Genomic DNA, 16,669 nt, shown 5'->3' on the forward strand with positions numbered 1-16,669 from the left:
GTACATTATCGTTGCATAACTGTGCCGACGACCGCGTTCAAGTAGCTGATAAAAGTTGGTTTTAAAGAGTAATTTTGATCACTATTTCGTCTTTGACAGATGATTTCTCAGAATCTACGCAATGCAGAAGGCAAAAATTCGGATTGGTCATAGATAACTTACCTATTTTAGGAAAATATAACTAAAACCCTCACTTTTAAAACTTGGTTTATGAAAACTGGTTCACTGTGCGAACGGAACTCACATATTCTGTTGGCACGTCACACATTCTGTTGACGTCAAAACGAAATTGTATCATAGTACAATAGTGCGCAAGCGCGCTGCCTACATCCGTTTTGCTAGGTACTCATCGAAGTACAACAAATATCCACTTTAGTCGGGGAAATACTGGGTCATTTTTCTATTATTCTCGCTCGTAAGCTTTAAAGACCACTCACCAACATTGCTACCAGCGAGAATTTGCTGGAGACAGTGGTCCAATTGCTATCGATGGAGCGTGATCAGAAAAAAGTATATTTGTTTGATTAATCGAATGTTTCAAAGCAAAGCTAAGAAAAGCAGAAAAACGACAAAGGATTGTTTGAGAAAAGGACGCCGGTCAGTGTTAAACGAAACGGGTTCCAAGTTCCAAACAAGGCCATCCGGGCCTAAGGACCAACCGTGAGGACTATTGCAGATCGTGAGGGCGTTTCATTTCGTTTTCGCGAAACTACGCGTCGGCGTCTTCTGTTCGCTCGTTCATTCGGTAGTCGTGGAATTTTTCCTCTGACACTTTTTATAATATCACTTTAAACAAACGTAGGTTTTTATCACTCCCGATACTAGACCATTAGTCTAAAACGAACCGTCAATCCGTTTCAAATGATCATTTTAAGGCACTGCAGTACTTTTGCCTACGGTCCTCGTTCTAAAGATGATTTGATGATTCAGAATTAGTTACTACGGAAGTCACACGTGTACTAACTTTCTCGAATATTCAAACCAAGTGCTTATCCTAGTGTGAAAAAAGTTACTATATTCTCTAGAATAGTGAAAAGAGTATAATTGAAATCCTTTGCCCCAGGCCCAAACCCCAACTTCTTTTTTACAAAGCTAAGGATCCTACAAACCTCCTGGCCCGAAAAATCTCTAAGTTTAATAAAATGGCAACAAAAACTTGGTTTGGAAATGTGCTGTTCGTGTCGTTTCCTTTGGCAATATTAGGAATCGATTTGAGCAGGCTCTACGGTCACTTACCAGCTGTTTCGAAACGCAACGGTGAGTGGTGCTAAGGAAAGGAAAGGGTTTTCTTATCAAAAAAGCGCTTTCATCTGGTCTTAATTTTATTATTAAGTTTTACATAACTTTTTTTATTCTTCTAATCTTAGAGGCTTGCCATCCATATGAGCCTTTCAAATGCCCTGGTGATGGAAACTGTATTTCGATTCAGTATCTCTGCGATGGCGCACCAGATTGCTCGGACGGGTACGACGAAGATATGCGACTTTGTACAGCAGGTAAAGATAGCGACTTTGTTACGCACTTGTAATGCGATAAAAAACCTTTGCTTTTCTTACTTGATAGCTAAGCGCCCACCTGTAGAGGAAACGGCATCTTTTCTGCAAAGTTTGCTAGCCTCGCACGGGCCAAATTATCTTGAGAAATTATTTGGCAGCAAGGCTCGCGACGCGTTGGCTCCTCTCGGAGGCGTTGAGAAAGTGGCCATCGCTTTAAGTGAATCGCAAACCATCGAAGACTTCGGTGCGGCATTGCATCTAATGAGGTATGTACAACATGGCGTTATACATTTGTTCTATTTGCTTGCTTTAATATAACCCAACGACATAATCAATCCATAAATGCAATTATTGTAATACGGACATGCATAAGTCTAGACGACAAGTACTTGTCACGCTCTACCGTCGGCTTCTAACTTTATCAATAACAATGCAAATGTTGATAAACTTTGTTATAAGTAAAAATTAAATCATTTTATTTCATTTTATATTTGTTTCCAAATAGGTCTGATCTTGAGCACTTACGATCCGTTTTCATGGCCGTCGAAAATGGAGATTTGGGCATGCTGAAATCCATCGGTATAAAAGATTCAGAGTTGGGAGATGTTAAATTTTTCCTCGAAAAACTCGTCAATACCGGCTTCTTGGACTGAGTTTTATCTGATCTGCCGTACAGCAACAGTTTGTATTATTTTGTGCCACTTACACCGCAGATTTATTCCTTTTTAGGCTCACCGGATGGTTTCACTTACTAATTCAAAAAACCATATGTTCTTCAAACTAAAAAGCACAGTCATGTGTGGTTCTACGTGCACACATACACAATTTTTACGCATTTACAAAATCTGGAAAGATACAAAAACACAGACACAGAAGGGGAAAATACTGGACAATCGCCTGTTTGCGCCTCTTTTTATAGCTTCCCGTAGTTCACGTAACGCTAATGGATGATTCTTCGATCCAAAGGTAGAGCCTATGGTTACGATGGACATGGGCGATTGCACTGTTCGGGCACGTTTCCAATCAGACTTTCAAAATCATGAATGGCATTGTGTGCGAACTGATAAAATACGTGGCATAAAATTGCCAATCCTGACACAAACATTACACCGTAAGTTTCATCGCAGCTTAAGCCTCTACGAAACATTTGTATATGCTTTATTGAAGCAGAATTTCTTCGTGAATAATGGAATCGTTATTTGATTGTTGAATTTTAAATCAGTAAATTTAGAAGTAAGAGAAGGACAAGAACTCGACGATAATCCAAAACGAAATTAGAAAAACGGAAGAATAAGATGCGTCAAGGGAACGAAAATCATCCATTAACATAATGCTCTGAATAACGAAGTTTTAAAAACTTAACTGAAAGCGACTTATTAAATTAAAAATTGCGACCATGAATTAAGTTTAGTCGTTTCACAATTGTTTTATGTTGGTAATGTATTTTAAAAGTTTATGTACCCAGCATTCGAAATATTAGTATCGAACGTGTTGTGAGGCGACGATACAGGAAAAGCAGGATAACGTTAACTGCAAGTTTGGTGGTGATTATAATGTCAATAGATGCATGACAAAATCTACAAAAGCATATCATGATATTTATAGAGTCAGTGCTTATACACTATTTATACAAGCCAAAAGAGGCCATTACAGTCCTTTAATGTGCTTACATCCTTACCACAAAGAAGCGAAGAGAAGTTACTGCACACGGAAATCAAGACATATCAAAAACCTATGATGGAATGAAACTAAAACACATATCGTAAAAATTATGATGCATGAGTATGAAAAACGATACATGAAGAAATGCAGATAATATAATTTGTGCACTTCAATCAAATAATAATATATTATGTTCGTAAACTGAAATCCCATTACCATTTTTACAAAAATTATCAAATATAGGATATTTATTTTTCACTCCGGCAAAGTCCAAATCATTCATATGTATACCACCAAATCGATCAGCATGAAAATCCAATTAATTTGACAAAGAATCCACGATAACAGAAGAACCTAGCTACCACCTAAAAGGGAAGTGTGTTAAAATGTATTCAACGTCGAAAATCGAAACTGTTCGAAGTATATTGGATAGAGAACCAATATACTTCAAAACCAGAGCAGTAAAAAAAGTATACAAAATTACAAATCATCCCCAACAAAAATTACACAAAAGCCATATCAGTGAAACGGGGTATAGCAACAACGTTGCGAGACATTACTTCGTGTCGATCCGTCGTCAGAGATGACAAAACACAATCAATACGTATAAGAAACATGCAATGCAACAACGAGCAAAATATATCTGTATCGGTATCTTGTGTCAGTGGAGTGGCTTTGTAGTATTTCTTGTTTCATGGAAAGAAAAATCGCTGCAAATGTCAATCTTCTTATTCGGTAATTACAACCATCGAGCGGTCTTGGCCTGCAACAGAAACAATGGTAACAACTGTTGCTGACTGTAACATTGAACATGTAACATTGTAACATTGAATGTGTACTTTCTCCTGTATCAGTCTGCAACGATTTGTAATTATTATCTCATAGTAAAACCCCTGCCTGTGACACTACTTATTTTGACTTTCAGTCCAGGATGACGCCATATGTTACACTACCGGTTGAGACTTTGTTTTCTGCTATTCAGCATAATTCAAATTAGGCCCATTACTTACAAACCACTCGTATTCGTACTCGTATTCGTACGTTCCACATTCGTATTCGTACACATTTTATACTTCAATACATTACTGGTTTTATTTTGCACATTTCACGTTTATGTTTGGTACATTTTTAGCACATAATGTGCGATTGAATCAGTGGTTGAACTTAAAAGCTAAATTTCTAATATAATGTTTCAAAACCGAAACATAGTTCCAGAATATTTCCCCACTCATGTGCCAAGATCGTGCGTGTTTCTTATCAACGTTGACGAATAATTACTGTCTTTTGTTAATATTTCTTAACATAGAAGGGTAAACAATCTCAAATATCTTCTTCAGAGCTTATTAGACCCGGCGAACATTTTTATCGAAAAAGTAAATTAATGTGAAGAAGTAAATGGTTTTTGAACAAGGAAAAAAATACAAACAAACAAATTAAAAGCATATTTTTGAAAATAGAAAGAAAGAGAACATTACGAGTACATTATGCTTTGATTATTTGATGAACAGAAACAACATAGCTTGAAGTACAACCTGTACCTGTTTCTACTACATTTCGCTCTGTGGTGCCCTTAATGCCAGTGTTCGTTTCACACAGCGGGTAATAAAGATTCGATTAACGTTGCCACTTCAACCTGACGAGCTTGTCTAATATTGGACGTAGTATTCACTACCCTACCTCTTCCAAAAAACAGTCATGAAATCGCCGAATGCCTTGTTTGCATTTAATCTGCCGCCACCAGTGTCGCGATAGTAATTGTGTGTAATATTCATGATCTTATGACCCTTTTAATAGCATTCATAGATAATAGGCAACGTATGTAGTTACGATTTTACCTCTGGCACGTTAAAATCAGTTGCCTACTAGCACCCCCTCGTTTCACCAGTCCGAGGATATCTGTTCGCGGCTGCTGAAGTCGTTAAACAGTACTTACGAATCTAGACAACCGCCTGGGCGATGGGTATCAGCATGCCTGAACAGCTATCACTCGGACTTTAAGTAAGCGAGATGTGGCGATAAGGCAACAGACTTTACTAGCACTGTATCAAGCCAGCAATGGTTTAAGCAGTGTTTACTTTTATGCAATGAAATGTTCCCATACAGCATCTCTAAACTACACGTTTTTCACTATGTTTGATATGTATATTTAACTCAACGATTCAATTAAAGAGCGTAACGTGTTAAAATATTTGTTTGTAATCTAATTTGATAAACGGACTTAGTCTTACAAAGGATTTTGGTTTTATCAAATGAGATGAATTGGCAGATTTAAGATTTCCTGCAACCTGTAATTTATGTATTTGATGATATTGAAAGGTACCGGTGAAGAGTTTGGAACAAACACAATTTAGTCTTATGTCTAAAAAAGAAAGTTTCGACACATCATGAGATGAACATTAAAATGCTTTTTTTCAATTTTGGTACGTAACGTAATCATCAATAAAACAATCTGTTAGCTCAATAGAATATTTATCTACTCTAATCGTCTTTCCAATCGCTTACCAATCGCTCTTACTAACTGGATCAACGTTTTGCACTGTCAGCGTAGCTATAGCTCAATTGGTTCTGAATTGGATAGTTCATTTTTGTGTTCCTTTTAACGTTTCATACTGAATGATTATTTATTAATGATAAGTTTGATATGATAAGTTTGTTATAATGCCAGGTTGTTATTCGTAATGACGATATGTATATTGGTAAATGTGTTGATATATATAATTAGTTTTCGTAGGCAATACTAACTCATAAATGTTACTCTTATAATCAAATGAATGTGCTTATTTCGAAAAAAAGCACTGCTACCTAAAACTTCATTCCTATGTAATTGTAAGTGTCTTCTTATTTTATGATTTTCATGCATAAAATAAAAAAAATTCATGTATATGTAAGATCAATTGATTACTGGTTATTGTTTCATTCACATATTTCGGTGATGATATGCGACGATGATCAGCATCTATTTTTGTGCTGCTTGCTTTGTGTCTTCGTTTCGTTGCTCATCTTTCGTTTCGGTTGTCATTATATGGACTAGTTCTTCCACTGCTTTATTGAGGTCGTCTGGAAAAAGGTTAAAAATATAATAAAAAATCTCATCATATGTTTCAAATAATAATAACACCTAACCATAATTTATGAATGATAACGATTAATTAAATATTGAATTAAAATATGCAATTATAATTACTGTTTCCTTCCTGTATATGGTGTCGTAGTGTTGAGTGGTCAGAGCTTACATCATTTTACAGTAAGCGGTTTCAATTGGTGCGACATTTATGAAACACAGCATGGAAAAGAGAAGCATAGCATATTGAGCATGACGAGGAGTTAGCTGGCTTGCAATCACATTGTTTTGGTGTTATATGCTATTTTAAAACGAGCTCGGGCACGCAAACTCCCAAACATTGGGTACACTGACCTGCCATATGAAGCAAATTAGAATGAGGTGGAGGAGGTGGTCGCTCGTCCACCGTGTAATCTGTTCCCACATGTGACTTATTAGCTCCCAATGCAACAGCAGATACTGCAGTCACCCCTGATGGCCCAGCTCCCGGTGGTTTATCATAATTGTCTATGCTATATTGTTCCCGCTGCCTGCCTTCATCACCAGCCATGGATAAGTACCCGTTGATGCTGCCAGCACCGACCGAACCGTAAAAGGAATTTGTCTTCTGATTTAATTCAGATGCTATAAGAAACCATCAACAAGAGGTAAAAAAAATCTGAAGTGACAAAACATAATGTACTTACAAATCTTTTGTTCATAATGTCCATTATGTGGAAATTTTGCTGGCGAATCCGTATTTAATTGCGATGCTGTCACGGATCGCGTTTGTAGCGTTTGTGGTTTCAATGGCGTTGGCTGTACAAATGCAAAAATAATATTTAAATCAAAACTGTGTATTATAAAAACAACTACATTGTTTGGAATGTCCAGCAGTGAAGAAAACACCACTGTATCGAGCATTTTGCATGTTGCATGTGTTAAGCAGCAATAAGTTAGTTGATACATTTAAGCCAAAGTAGTTGTTACAAGAAATAGTAGATTACAAAAACACAGCAAGGTCTCTCTTACGGAAAAAATGGATAATTCGAAGTCGTCGGGTCCTGCGTGAAATCTTCATCGGCAATAATTTTTCCAATCAATTCTCTAAGGTTTTGGACACGATGGCCAATATCTTTCAATCACACGACGCTCTGCAGCTTGTAAGATTGCAATTACTCAACACAATATTAAGATTATTTTCCGCGTGCAACTTGTAAGCTACAGTTGCTAGCGAAACAAAGTCAGCCTAGCGATTTCCGCCAAACACTGCCTGTAATTCCAAGCTCAATGGCTGCCGGCGAAATGAACGCTTGCCTCAAATCATCGAATCTATGGCGCTATGTGAAGAAACTTCAGCTGACAACAGACATGAGAACTACATTGCTTAACGATACATCTGCTGAAGATTTTTCTGAGCAATTGCTGACTATCGGTAATGGTGGAGGTAATCAAGCGGATTGATTTCATTTCCTCAAAATTTTTGTAATTTTGTCTCATCGAAAAACGAACTTATCAACAAAATATTTCCAAACATCATTTCCAACTTAAAACATAATTAATGATTCAGTGAGCGAGCAATTTTGGCGGCTAAGAATACAGATGTAGATGACCTAAACAAATAAATTCAGAATAAGATCATTGGAACAATGCATTAATTCAAATCTATTGACTCTGTAAAAATGAAGATGAAGCCACCAACTATTCAATTGAATGTTTTACACATCCTCCTTGGATGGGTCTGGCTTACCACCGCTCAATTTACGCCTAAAGGATGGCTGCGTAGTAATCATGCTTCGAAACATAAACCCAGCAAAACTATGCAACGATACGCGTTTGCTGGTAAGAAAATTAATGAACAATGTGATTTACGCGACGATACACAAAGGAAAATTCTAACATGAGGAGGTTCTCATTCCGAGGATCCCTATAATCCAAATCGATATGCCGTTTGAGTTTACAAGACTTCAGATTCCGATCCGTTTTGCATTCGCTATGACCAATATCAAATCATAAGGCCCATGCTTGAAAGTTTGTGGTCTGAATTTGGAACATCAATGTTTTTCCCATACTCAATTATATGTGGCATGTTCACGGGTCGAAAGACCAACTGCGTTGTTTGTTCTTGCGCCTGATAATGAAACAAAACAGTTAATGTCCAAATTTAATTTAATCACAATGTGCTTAACTGAACCCAAAACGTAAAACAGTCGGAAAAAACCTATTAAAGAATTGATAAAATACTTAATTTTCTTGTTTTGCCTAATAAAAAAATGAACTAGATAAAATCCCAAATCTGCTTACTTATTGCCTCTGAGGCTCTGAGGCGTGTGAAATTTCAGTTTTGAAACGAGCCTAAACTTGAAACTGTACGATCAATACTTCACGAGATATCGATCACCAAAACCATCTACCGAGAAAATAATGGATTACTTTTTCCCCAACCCAATGTTTGGTCTAAGCTAAAGGTTCAAATTAGAGTTAGCTTAGTATTCGCTATAAGTTCAGCAGCATTTACAAGTAACTAACTGACAAGGTTAACATTCTATCAATCATGTAAGTAAAATGCTTTGCTGCAAAATTCCTATAAATTTACCTCATGCAATAATTGACGAAGCCGTTGCAGCTGCGCCTCCAGTTGTTTGTTGTGATCTTCCAATATTTGCATTCTTGCTTCCAGACGTCCCTTGTGCTGGCGTAACAGCTTTGCTTCGGTCATCATGTCCTAGGATGAATAAGAGTAGTATGTAAAGGCGTTGTTAAAGTTTTAAATTAGAACATGATTTACCGAGCCATTAGTAGTGCCTGTCGACGATAGCGCTGCTGTGACATTTGTGGCCGAAGTCGGTGTTTTGTAACCTTCATCCGGCGTCGTAATAGGTGTAGTTATTTTCTTTGCTTTCAACTTTTCGTATTCTGCCTGCAAATTTGCATTTTCCTCTTCCAATTCTTGTATCATGGTTTCTAGTTCTTCACGCTGCTCTGCTTCCATGGCTACCATCACTTGAACGGGAGACTTTGGAGCACCACTACCTGGATTGGCTGTTCCAGACGTTACACCTGGTAGCGACTGACAGTACTGGGCAATTAGCTGATGCTCATCGTCACTGTCGGGTGTAGAGTTTGTGCGAGTTCCACATTCAACTTGCGCTAACCGTGATGCATACATTTCCAAGCGCGAATGCATATCATTTTGCAGTGTATGCGTGCCAGCGTGTTGAGGACTTGGTATCGGACTTTCAAGCGCATCGCCTTCGAGAACACTCTGCACTGGTAGGTAACCTACCCGAGGATGTTTTTTGAAATACTTTCTACTCTTAAACTTGTTTCGCAAAGCTCTGGTGAAATCACGAACATCTTCAGTTGAAGTGGCCTGGGGAAAAATAAACATATAATCATGAGAAGGATGCTCCACCTGAAATAAGTAGAACAGTAGTGCTACAAGACAGTACACAACACAGACAGAATAAGTAGACAAGAATAAGAATAAGTAGGACAAAACAGAATAAGTAGACAGTAGAATTGCACATTGCGAAACAGTAGCGACGCCTTGCACTCGTTCCTAACAGTAAGACCAGCGATAGCAAAATTGGGTGCATCGCATATAAAATCGTTCAACCCGACGCAACAATAACCGGACTATTGAAACACAGACAACGATCACTCATGTTGGCGAATCCGGAATGACCGTATTGACCCCGGTAGACATGCACGCACTCCCGATAGTTCGAATTAACTGCCTTATTCACATGGTGCCAACTAAATGCCAACTAAAGATGTTTCGTCATGAGTTGTGAATGTTCTCCATGGGCTGATTTCATTGGGTTTAAACAGTTCTTTATGAATGACCATTTTGGACAGATTCCACAAAAATAAACAAAACTCCCTTCTTTAATAATACAATCAGTATTGTGAACTGGAACATTACCTGCCTCTGAGGATTTTGGTCGTACACATAATTCTCTCTTAAATTAACTAACCACTTTCAATCCCAAACTACATACATCGACAAACGTTCTCTTGGTAATAAATAAGTGGTGGAGGTGGTATATAAGATTAAAGATGTGTATAATACATACCGTTGTACAGTACTCGTGCATTGGATGGCTTAACTTATGATTCTTAGTGCTGCGACCGGTGAAGAAACATTTTTGGCACATATCAAAATTGAAGCATTTTAGGCAGCGGTATCGGAACCCCTCGATGGGGTATTCCTTACAAATGTTACATTTGGCTTGATGTTTTGCCGATTCCGCTGCCACCAATCGGTGCAATACGGGAAGCCATACTAAACTTTGCGGTTCATGCTGCAGCCAGCTTAAGAAGTGTTGTGCCTCTATCGCTGTTTCTAGTAGTTCGCCATTTTGACTAACGCCACCAGCCAACTCAAAGCATGATCGAACCGACGGTTCAATATTAGATCCACCAAACGCAGCCACCTCTCCTAGTTGACGAGGTACTTGGATACAGTCATGCAATAACAGTCCCATTTTGCGCTGATCAACTTTTTTTTCCAAGTCTGCTATTAACCGAAATAGGTAACGATATTTTTCTTCTAGATGCCCACGGCACAAAAGGATCAATCCCACCTGCAACGATGGAAACATTTATTTATCATTGAATATATTGTCTTTTAATGCACTGTCTCAAAATATTCAATAAAATATTGTCACAAATTGGACTTTATAATTTCGTTTGAATGGATAAATAAGTCTAAATTTGGTATAGTACAATTACGATAATAGATACAATCGAAAAAAAAGAAAATATATCTAAAAATACATCAGCCTTAGCGGGAGAAGAAACAAAAAATCATCATTCGGTGAACATACGGTTCTAATTATTGTATCAGCATAAAGGAGTACATTTCGGCCCTTACCTTAAAACTCAGCACTCTAATTTGTCCAGTTCGTTGAGAATCGTACACATTCAGTATCCAGTTGATAGCCAAATCAAGCATTATCGCCCGATCAGTTGGTTCGAGAGTAGTATACAACGAATTCAAGATCGTTGTCATATCAGGTATATCAATAAGCTTATCGTTTTGGGCCCTCAGACCATAGCGATCGAATACCTCAATCGCCACGCTCATATTCAGACGGTCGAATACTGTCGGAGACATTTGAAATTAAAAACATAATCCTTGTATGTATCAAATGTCTATTCTACTCTTACCGAGTCGTTTTTGAACTGTCCGAAGCTTTAAAGCAGTTCGATAAGCAGAAAAACGAACTTCATTCAAATCAGCCAGTGATTTCATTAACTCTATCATCTCCGGGTGATCCCAATGCGTGCTTTCGTGTTCGTGACTGTAGGAGATAAGAAGATAGATATAGAACAAGATAGATAGATTAGAACAGTTCACGATATTCAACGTTTCACATACAGATACTCACTTTATATAGTAAGGCACATTTGCTGGCGTGACCGCACGTTCCCATGGTATTTGAACGCTCTTTTCCAAATCTGGGACAGTTGAACCAATCGCAACTATATGAAGGGGTTTAGAGAACTTTCCACCTTCTCCCAAATGACCACCAGCAACCGTGCTATCTACACCATCACCACCACTATGCATATCGGTACTCAGCTGTAATACTTTAAACCGCTCCTCAACTGCAATGTGCAGTAACTTCATGCTAAACAATTGTAAGAAATAAAAACTACATTGTTATGCTGGTAAATATTGGACAGATTGATTCTAAAATAAAATCTAACTGCTTTCATGTGATTAGCAAGGTCAATTGATCTGATCAACAATCTGATGATTATTGATGATTTTGATGGTGTCATTTGATGCTATCAAATGATCTGTTAACAAAACATGTGTCTTATTTTACCGTGTATTGATATCTTCTAGCTTAGCAAGATATGGGCTTGGTACGATGACATGACATGAAGAGAAAAAATTCTGTTGCTCATTACAATCGTCCAGTAGTGCGTTGGCCGTAGTTAATTTATCTCTGAGCCGCTGCAGATGCTGTGCCTCTTCTGTTGTGTTTCCTGCAGCAACTGGCGTCGTCCAGGAGTGCGTAATAGTTTCAGCCGAGGCTACGCGCGAACTAAGATCTTCGAGAACTTTTTGAAATTGCCGCATTTTCTATAACATGTATAGGCACATTGCATTATTACACATCACCAGTTACTTCGTGTGATCAACTAACCGTAATGTTCTCATCCAATCGGTGCTTCCACTTGTCGCAACGTTCAATAAGTATTGCCCACTGTTCAGATAGCTTGTTCACTTCTCTACGTATACTGCGGCTAAGAATTCGATTCTGCTGTTCGGCAGAGATGTACATAGTCTCGTCGATAGCTGTTCGAGAAAAGGGATTGTTCATCATTTACTTTTTCCTGCATTTGATTTGATGTCTTTTCTTGAGTTTGCGTTGAATTGGCCATTCGACATGAATCTAAGCAAGTTTATTACCTTCTGAATCACTAGTATCCGAGAGCGGTGACTCATTCGATATGTATTGCCTTCCATTCATCAAATTGTTCTCAATGATTGATTTCTTATCATCCAACTGTCGCCGAAAAGCTTTATGCTCGTCCTGCAATTAACAACGGAGCGTGACACAAGAAGTAAGAAACACAACCCGGTAATGTTGCTGTTTGACAAAAAATCCTGTTATTAGAACATTTGTACCACATACCAACTGCTTTTGCAAGCTATTAGAATCTCCGTTGATCGATCCGAATCCAATCGAAGATAGTTCGGTGTTTTTTCTTATAACCCATTCGGTGAGCTCGCGCGAGGATAACAACAACGCATTCCAATGTTCGGAATTGGATTCCAAACGATTGCGGATAGCAGCGCTGCGTGAGTTCAGATGATTCCAACGTTGATTCATTTCGTCCAGCTTACGCTGTAGCATGACAGCATCTTCCTGGGACGTTAACGAGCGCAATAACTTTCGTCCAGTACTGTCCAGGCCTTCATACACCTTGCGATTTGAATCGATTTCTGTTTGCAAATCCTTTAACATTAAAGAATGTTAGAAACGGGAAGCATACGGACGCTCCTAAAGAAAAAGACGCTGAAATCCTTGAACAGACGAAATTCTAGACTCACCATATTCCACACACCTACACGCATTCGCAGTCAGACAAACAGTCAGAAATAAGCTGCGCGAACAGGCAACCAATGTCTGCGCAAAACCACACTACATCTATCGTATACGACGGAAATAGGTTCCGCAAATGAAACAGGATGATCAGTTTCAAACGGCAAACACCATTTCTGTAACAATGTTCTTTACCAGCAGCAGTGAGGACATGAAAGTGGCTTTATCTTAACCTTTTTCGGCCGAATTCCACACCCACACCCCACTTAGTTGCACTTTGTTAGTATTTTACCAGCCGCGCACAACTCTGTCGTTTGAGAAGACTACAAAACGCTAAGCCAGTTCTATCTAAATACCATGAGCTTGTCCAAAAGATTCCCTTTTCGTTGTTAATAATTCGGTTTGTTGACAAACCTTGTAAAGTAATCGTTCGTTCGAAGACTTTTTGATCGCCCTTTTCCACTATTCTAAAAATAGAACCTGTATGACAGCTGCAAGTCACAACTCGAATTGCTATAAGGAAAATGCTATGCTTTCTCTTTAAAATGCTCCAACTATGCCTTCTCTTTACAGTGCTACCTCGTTAAAACATAATCGATCTGAATGAAGTGAACATGATTTAATCTAAAGTATGCAATAACAACTTATAACAACGTGAACATTTTCCTGTTTTCCCACACAACTCCGACACAATTCCAAAATGAAAAATCCTAGTCGATTGTGCGTCAATTGTTTCGATCATGTCTGAACGACAACCTAATCACGAACTAAAATGGAACTGTCTGGTCCTTCGCTCAATTTTTAGAGAAGAATCGGGAGAGTAAGAAATCGGGCTTTTATTTCATAATAGTTAAGTCACCCAATTCGTAAATGTGGTTTGAAGTCAAATTTAAACAATTTACAATAGATACTCCAATATACACAATAGTAGATACGGTGTTACGGTGAAAACAAGTCGTACAGTAGTAAAATAACGTTCCTTTTGTTACACTCACCTTCAAACAATGGGGATTCCGTTCAACCTCGGACTCGGTATTTTCACACAACGATTCTACTTCACTTAGCCAGCCGAGAAACTACAATAAAATATTCGATTTGAAAATGTATATCTTGAGTACAGAATAAACATAAGTTTGACTCACCTGTTCGAAGGTTCGATCGAAAGTTTGTAATGAATGCATCGCGGCATGTAGTTGCTTGCCACGTAAAATAATCGAGTTATTCAAGTTATTGTATCTGTCACAGAATGGATAACAGTAACAAATCAATTTCTTTAAACGAGATTTCTTCGATAATCTCCAAACACAGTTCTACGAACCTTAGGTTAATAGATTCTGTCATTCGTTTAATTCTAGATGTGTCGTCGCATTGGTAAACCGATATCAGTTTTTGGGTCAACTGATTGAATATCTCAATTTGCTTATGAAATTTATGTAGCTCCGCATGGAAAGACTAAAACGAAGTGATAAGAGCGATCGAATTGGTGATTAATGCTATCACAAGGAAGTATTCGTTCCAATTGTTGCTCGTTATTCAAAATACCTTTTGCTCTTTTTGTTGAATCTCCAAAACATCTGCCGTCATTGCCACTGGTCCCATGCGTTCTGTTATTGTCTCCATCCTGCATAGCCAACCATCTATTTCCAACCTTTTGGCCTCATATCTGGCCAACAGGAAAGCATTGAAAATTTTTTAAGTATTAGGAAAACGAAACATAGAAAATGTTTTCCTACCTTTGGGAATCCCCGAGCATTGCCGTTAGTTGGGTTTTTCTTTGCACTACCGATTGCGTTGAATCTTCCCAATGTTCCTTCATGCGGGTGGCTTTTGGAAAGCATTATCATTTATTTAAAAAAATCTCACCTCGGAAGCTTAAAAGTTTCTAGTTCTTAGTTCTAGATAGTTGGGTTTTTGATAGACATTTTTGAAGTACTACAGCACTATCTTTGAATATTTATAGAGTGTTTAACCCACTTTAATTTAGTTCCTAATGATTTGCCACAAATGATAGGTGGGATACATAGATGCTTCGTGATAACGGCTTACCTGCATTGTTCATGGAGAAAAGACTTTCATCATGCGACGAACGTCTTCTTGAACGAAGATCGTCCTTGGAAAGTCCCATTTGGCGGTTCAAACTATTCGTTTCCTTGTTCCGAGCGATGACTGGAAGTAGCTGTTGTTTGATGAATTCCATCTCTTGGGAACGTTGGCGCTGACTGCTACTATATTGCAGCTCAAGCGGCAAATGGCGATCCAATGAACGGAACTGGTTCTCCATCGGACGTTGGTACATATGTTCTGTGCCGTTCATACTTCCTGTTGTTCCTGTATCGAAACGAAGCTTTTCCATACTAACACCACGCTCTAATCCGATCGGCCGTTGATTCTGATCGAACCGATCAAACTTAAATCCTTGTACCATACCAGAGGATGTGGATGTTGGTGTATCAAACGAATTCTCGAGAGATGTAGTCGATCCCAAATTGGTCGGATGTTGGTTTATCAAATCTATCCTTCCAAATTTCATCCCATGTGATAATTTAGACGATTCCTCAACGTCGATAGAAGACCGTAGACTCATTTGTTCCTTGATCGCACGTTCAACGTTTCGGAGTCCGCTTTCTATACCCCGCAGAGCGTCCTCGGAGCCATAGTCTTCTAGTTTGGCCTGCTTTGGTGCGGATTTCATTAGGTCCGACTGAGGTTTCGTTGGCCCTGAAGTATTCACTTCCGATGTGGTTGTACTGGGCACAGTACAAATCGGCGCCGGATGTGGAAAAGCACAAGCTACGTTCTGTAAATGATTTCCAGTTTTCTTCGGTACTGGTGGAACTTTTGTCGGCACAGGAGCGACATGTTGTGGTACAATCGATGGCATAGAGTTGATTTTAGTATCATCCCTATTTACTGCCCCGATGGTGGTAGGCCGCTTGATCAGATTTTTCGGTGGTACTTCCGGCGCTTTCACACTAGCTGCCCCGGCACGTACTGGAATTTCTGGAGGAGTAGCTTGGCTTGATCGGAATAGTAATCCATTCGGACCATCAACACCAACCCCACTGGTTCGCGAATACGCTGCTGCTGGTTGTTGTTCCATTATATATTGTCACCAGGAGTAGACTAGAACAGCTAGGTACGATAATAAACACTAGACAACCCGACTCCTTCAACACCATAAACACACACAATATATTGGGACCAGCTTGAGAAACTTAACAATACAAGTAGTGAAACATGTTAGAAGATGCTCGATTGTTTTGTAGCTTCATCGTCGGTTTCAGTAGCTTCATATACAAAAGGTTTAGAAAATAAAGAGCGAATGGGGACAAAGCGAACTAAAACGAGGGTTGTGTCCTATCAATTCTTAAGTGTCCCACACACGCTTTTAGATAGCTCACATT

General features: G+C 38.7%; 2 protein-coding genes across 2 annotated transcripts; one reads left to right on the plus strand and one right to left on the minus strand.

Annotated features, from left to right (window-relative positions):
- The first annotated feature begins 460 nt into the window (after nucleotides 1-460).
- LOC128275583 (IDLSRF-like peptide) lies at nucleotides 461-2,314 on the plus strand. Its single transcript, XM_053014134.1, has 4 exons — nucleotides 461-1,257; nucleotides 1,368-1,496; nucleotides 1,564-1,762; nucleotides 2,002-2,314. Exons 1-4 carry the CDS (start codon nucleotides 1,143-1,145, stop codon nucleotides 2,147-2,149), a joined length of 591 nt encoding a protein of 196 aa, XP_052870094.1. The 5' UTR covers nucleotides 461-1,142; the 3' UTR covers nucleotides 2,150-2,314.
- A 2,241-nt stretch (nucleotides 2,315-4,555) lies between these two features.
- Nucleotides 4,556-16,365, minus strand: LOC128274903 (dystrophin). Its single transcript, XM_053013244.1, has 19 exons — nucleotides 15,312-16,365; nucleotides 14,999-15,089; nucleotides 14,808-14,928; nucleotides 14,584-14,717; nucleotides 14,408-14,501; nucleotides 14,261-14,341; nucleotides 12,855-13,178; nucleotides 12,629-12,752; nucleotides 12,363-12,514; nucleotides 12,039-12,298; nucleotides 11,595-11,837; nucleotides 11,374-11,507; nucleotides 11,078-11,307; nucleotides 10,278-10,787; nucleotides 8,987-9,571; nucleotides 8,795-8,923; nucleotides 6,906-7,017; nucleotides 6,574-6,843; nucleotides 4,556-6,215 (listed from the first exon to the last, which is right to left on the minus strand). Exons 1-19 carry the CDS (start codon nucleotides 16,363-16,365, stop codon nucleotides 6,115-6,117), a joined length of 4,749 nt encoding a protein of 1,582 aa, XP_052869204.1. The 3' UTR covers nucleotides 4,556-6,114.
- Between the last annotated feature and the right edge of the window lie 304 nt (nucleotides 16,366-16,669).

Source organism: Anopheles cruzii, chromosome 3, assembly GCF_943734635.1.
Source record: "Anopheles cruzii chromosome 3, idAnoCruzAS_RS32_06, whole genome shotgun sequence".
In the NCBI taxonomy this organism is placed as follows: Eukaryota; Metazoa; Arthropoda; class Insecta; order Diptera; family Culicidae; genus Anopheles; species Anopheles cruzii.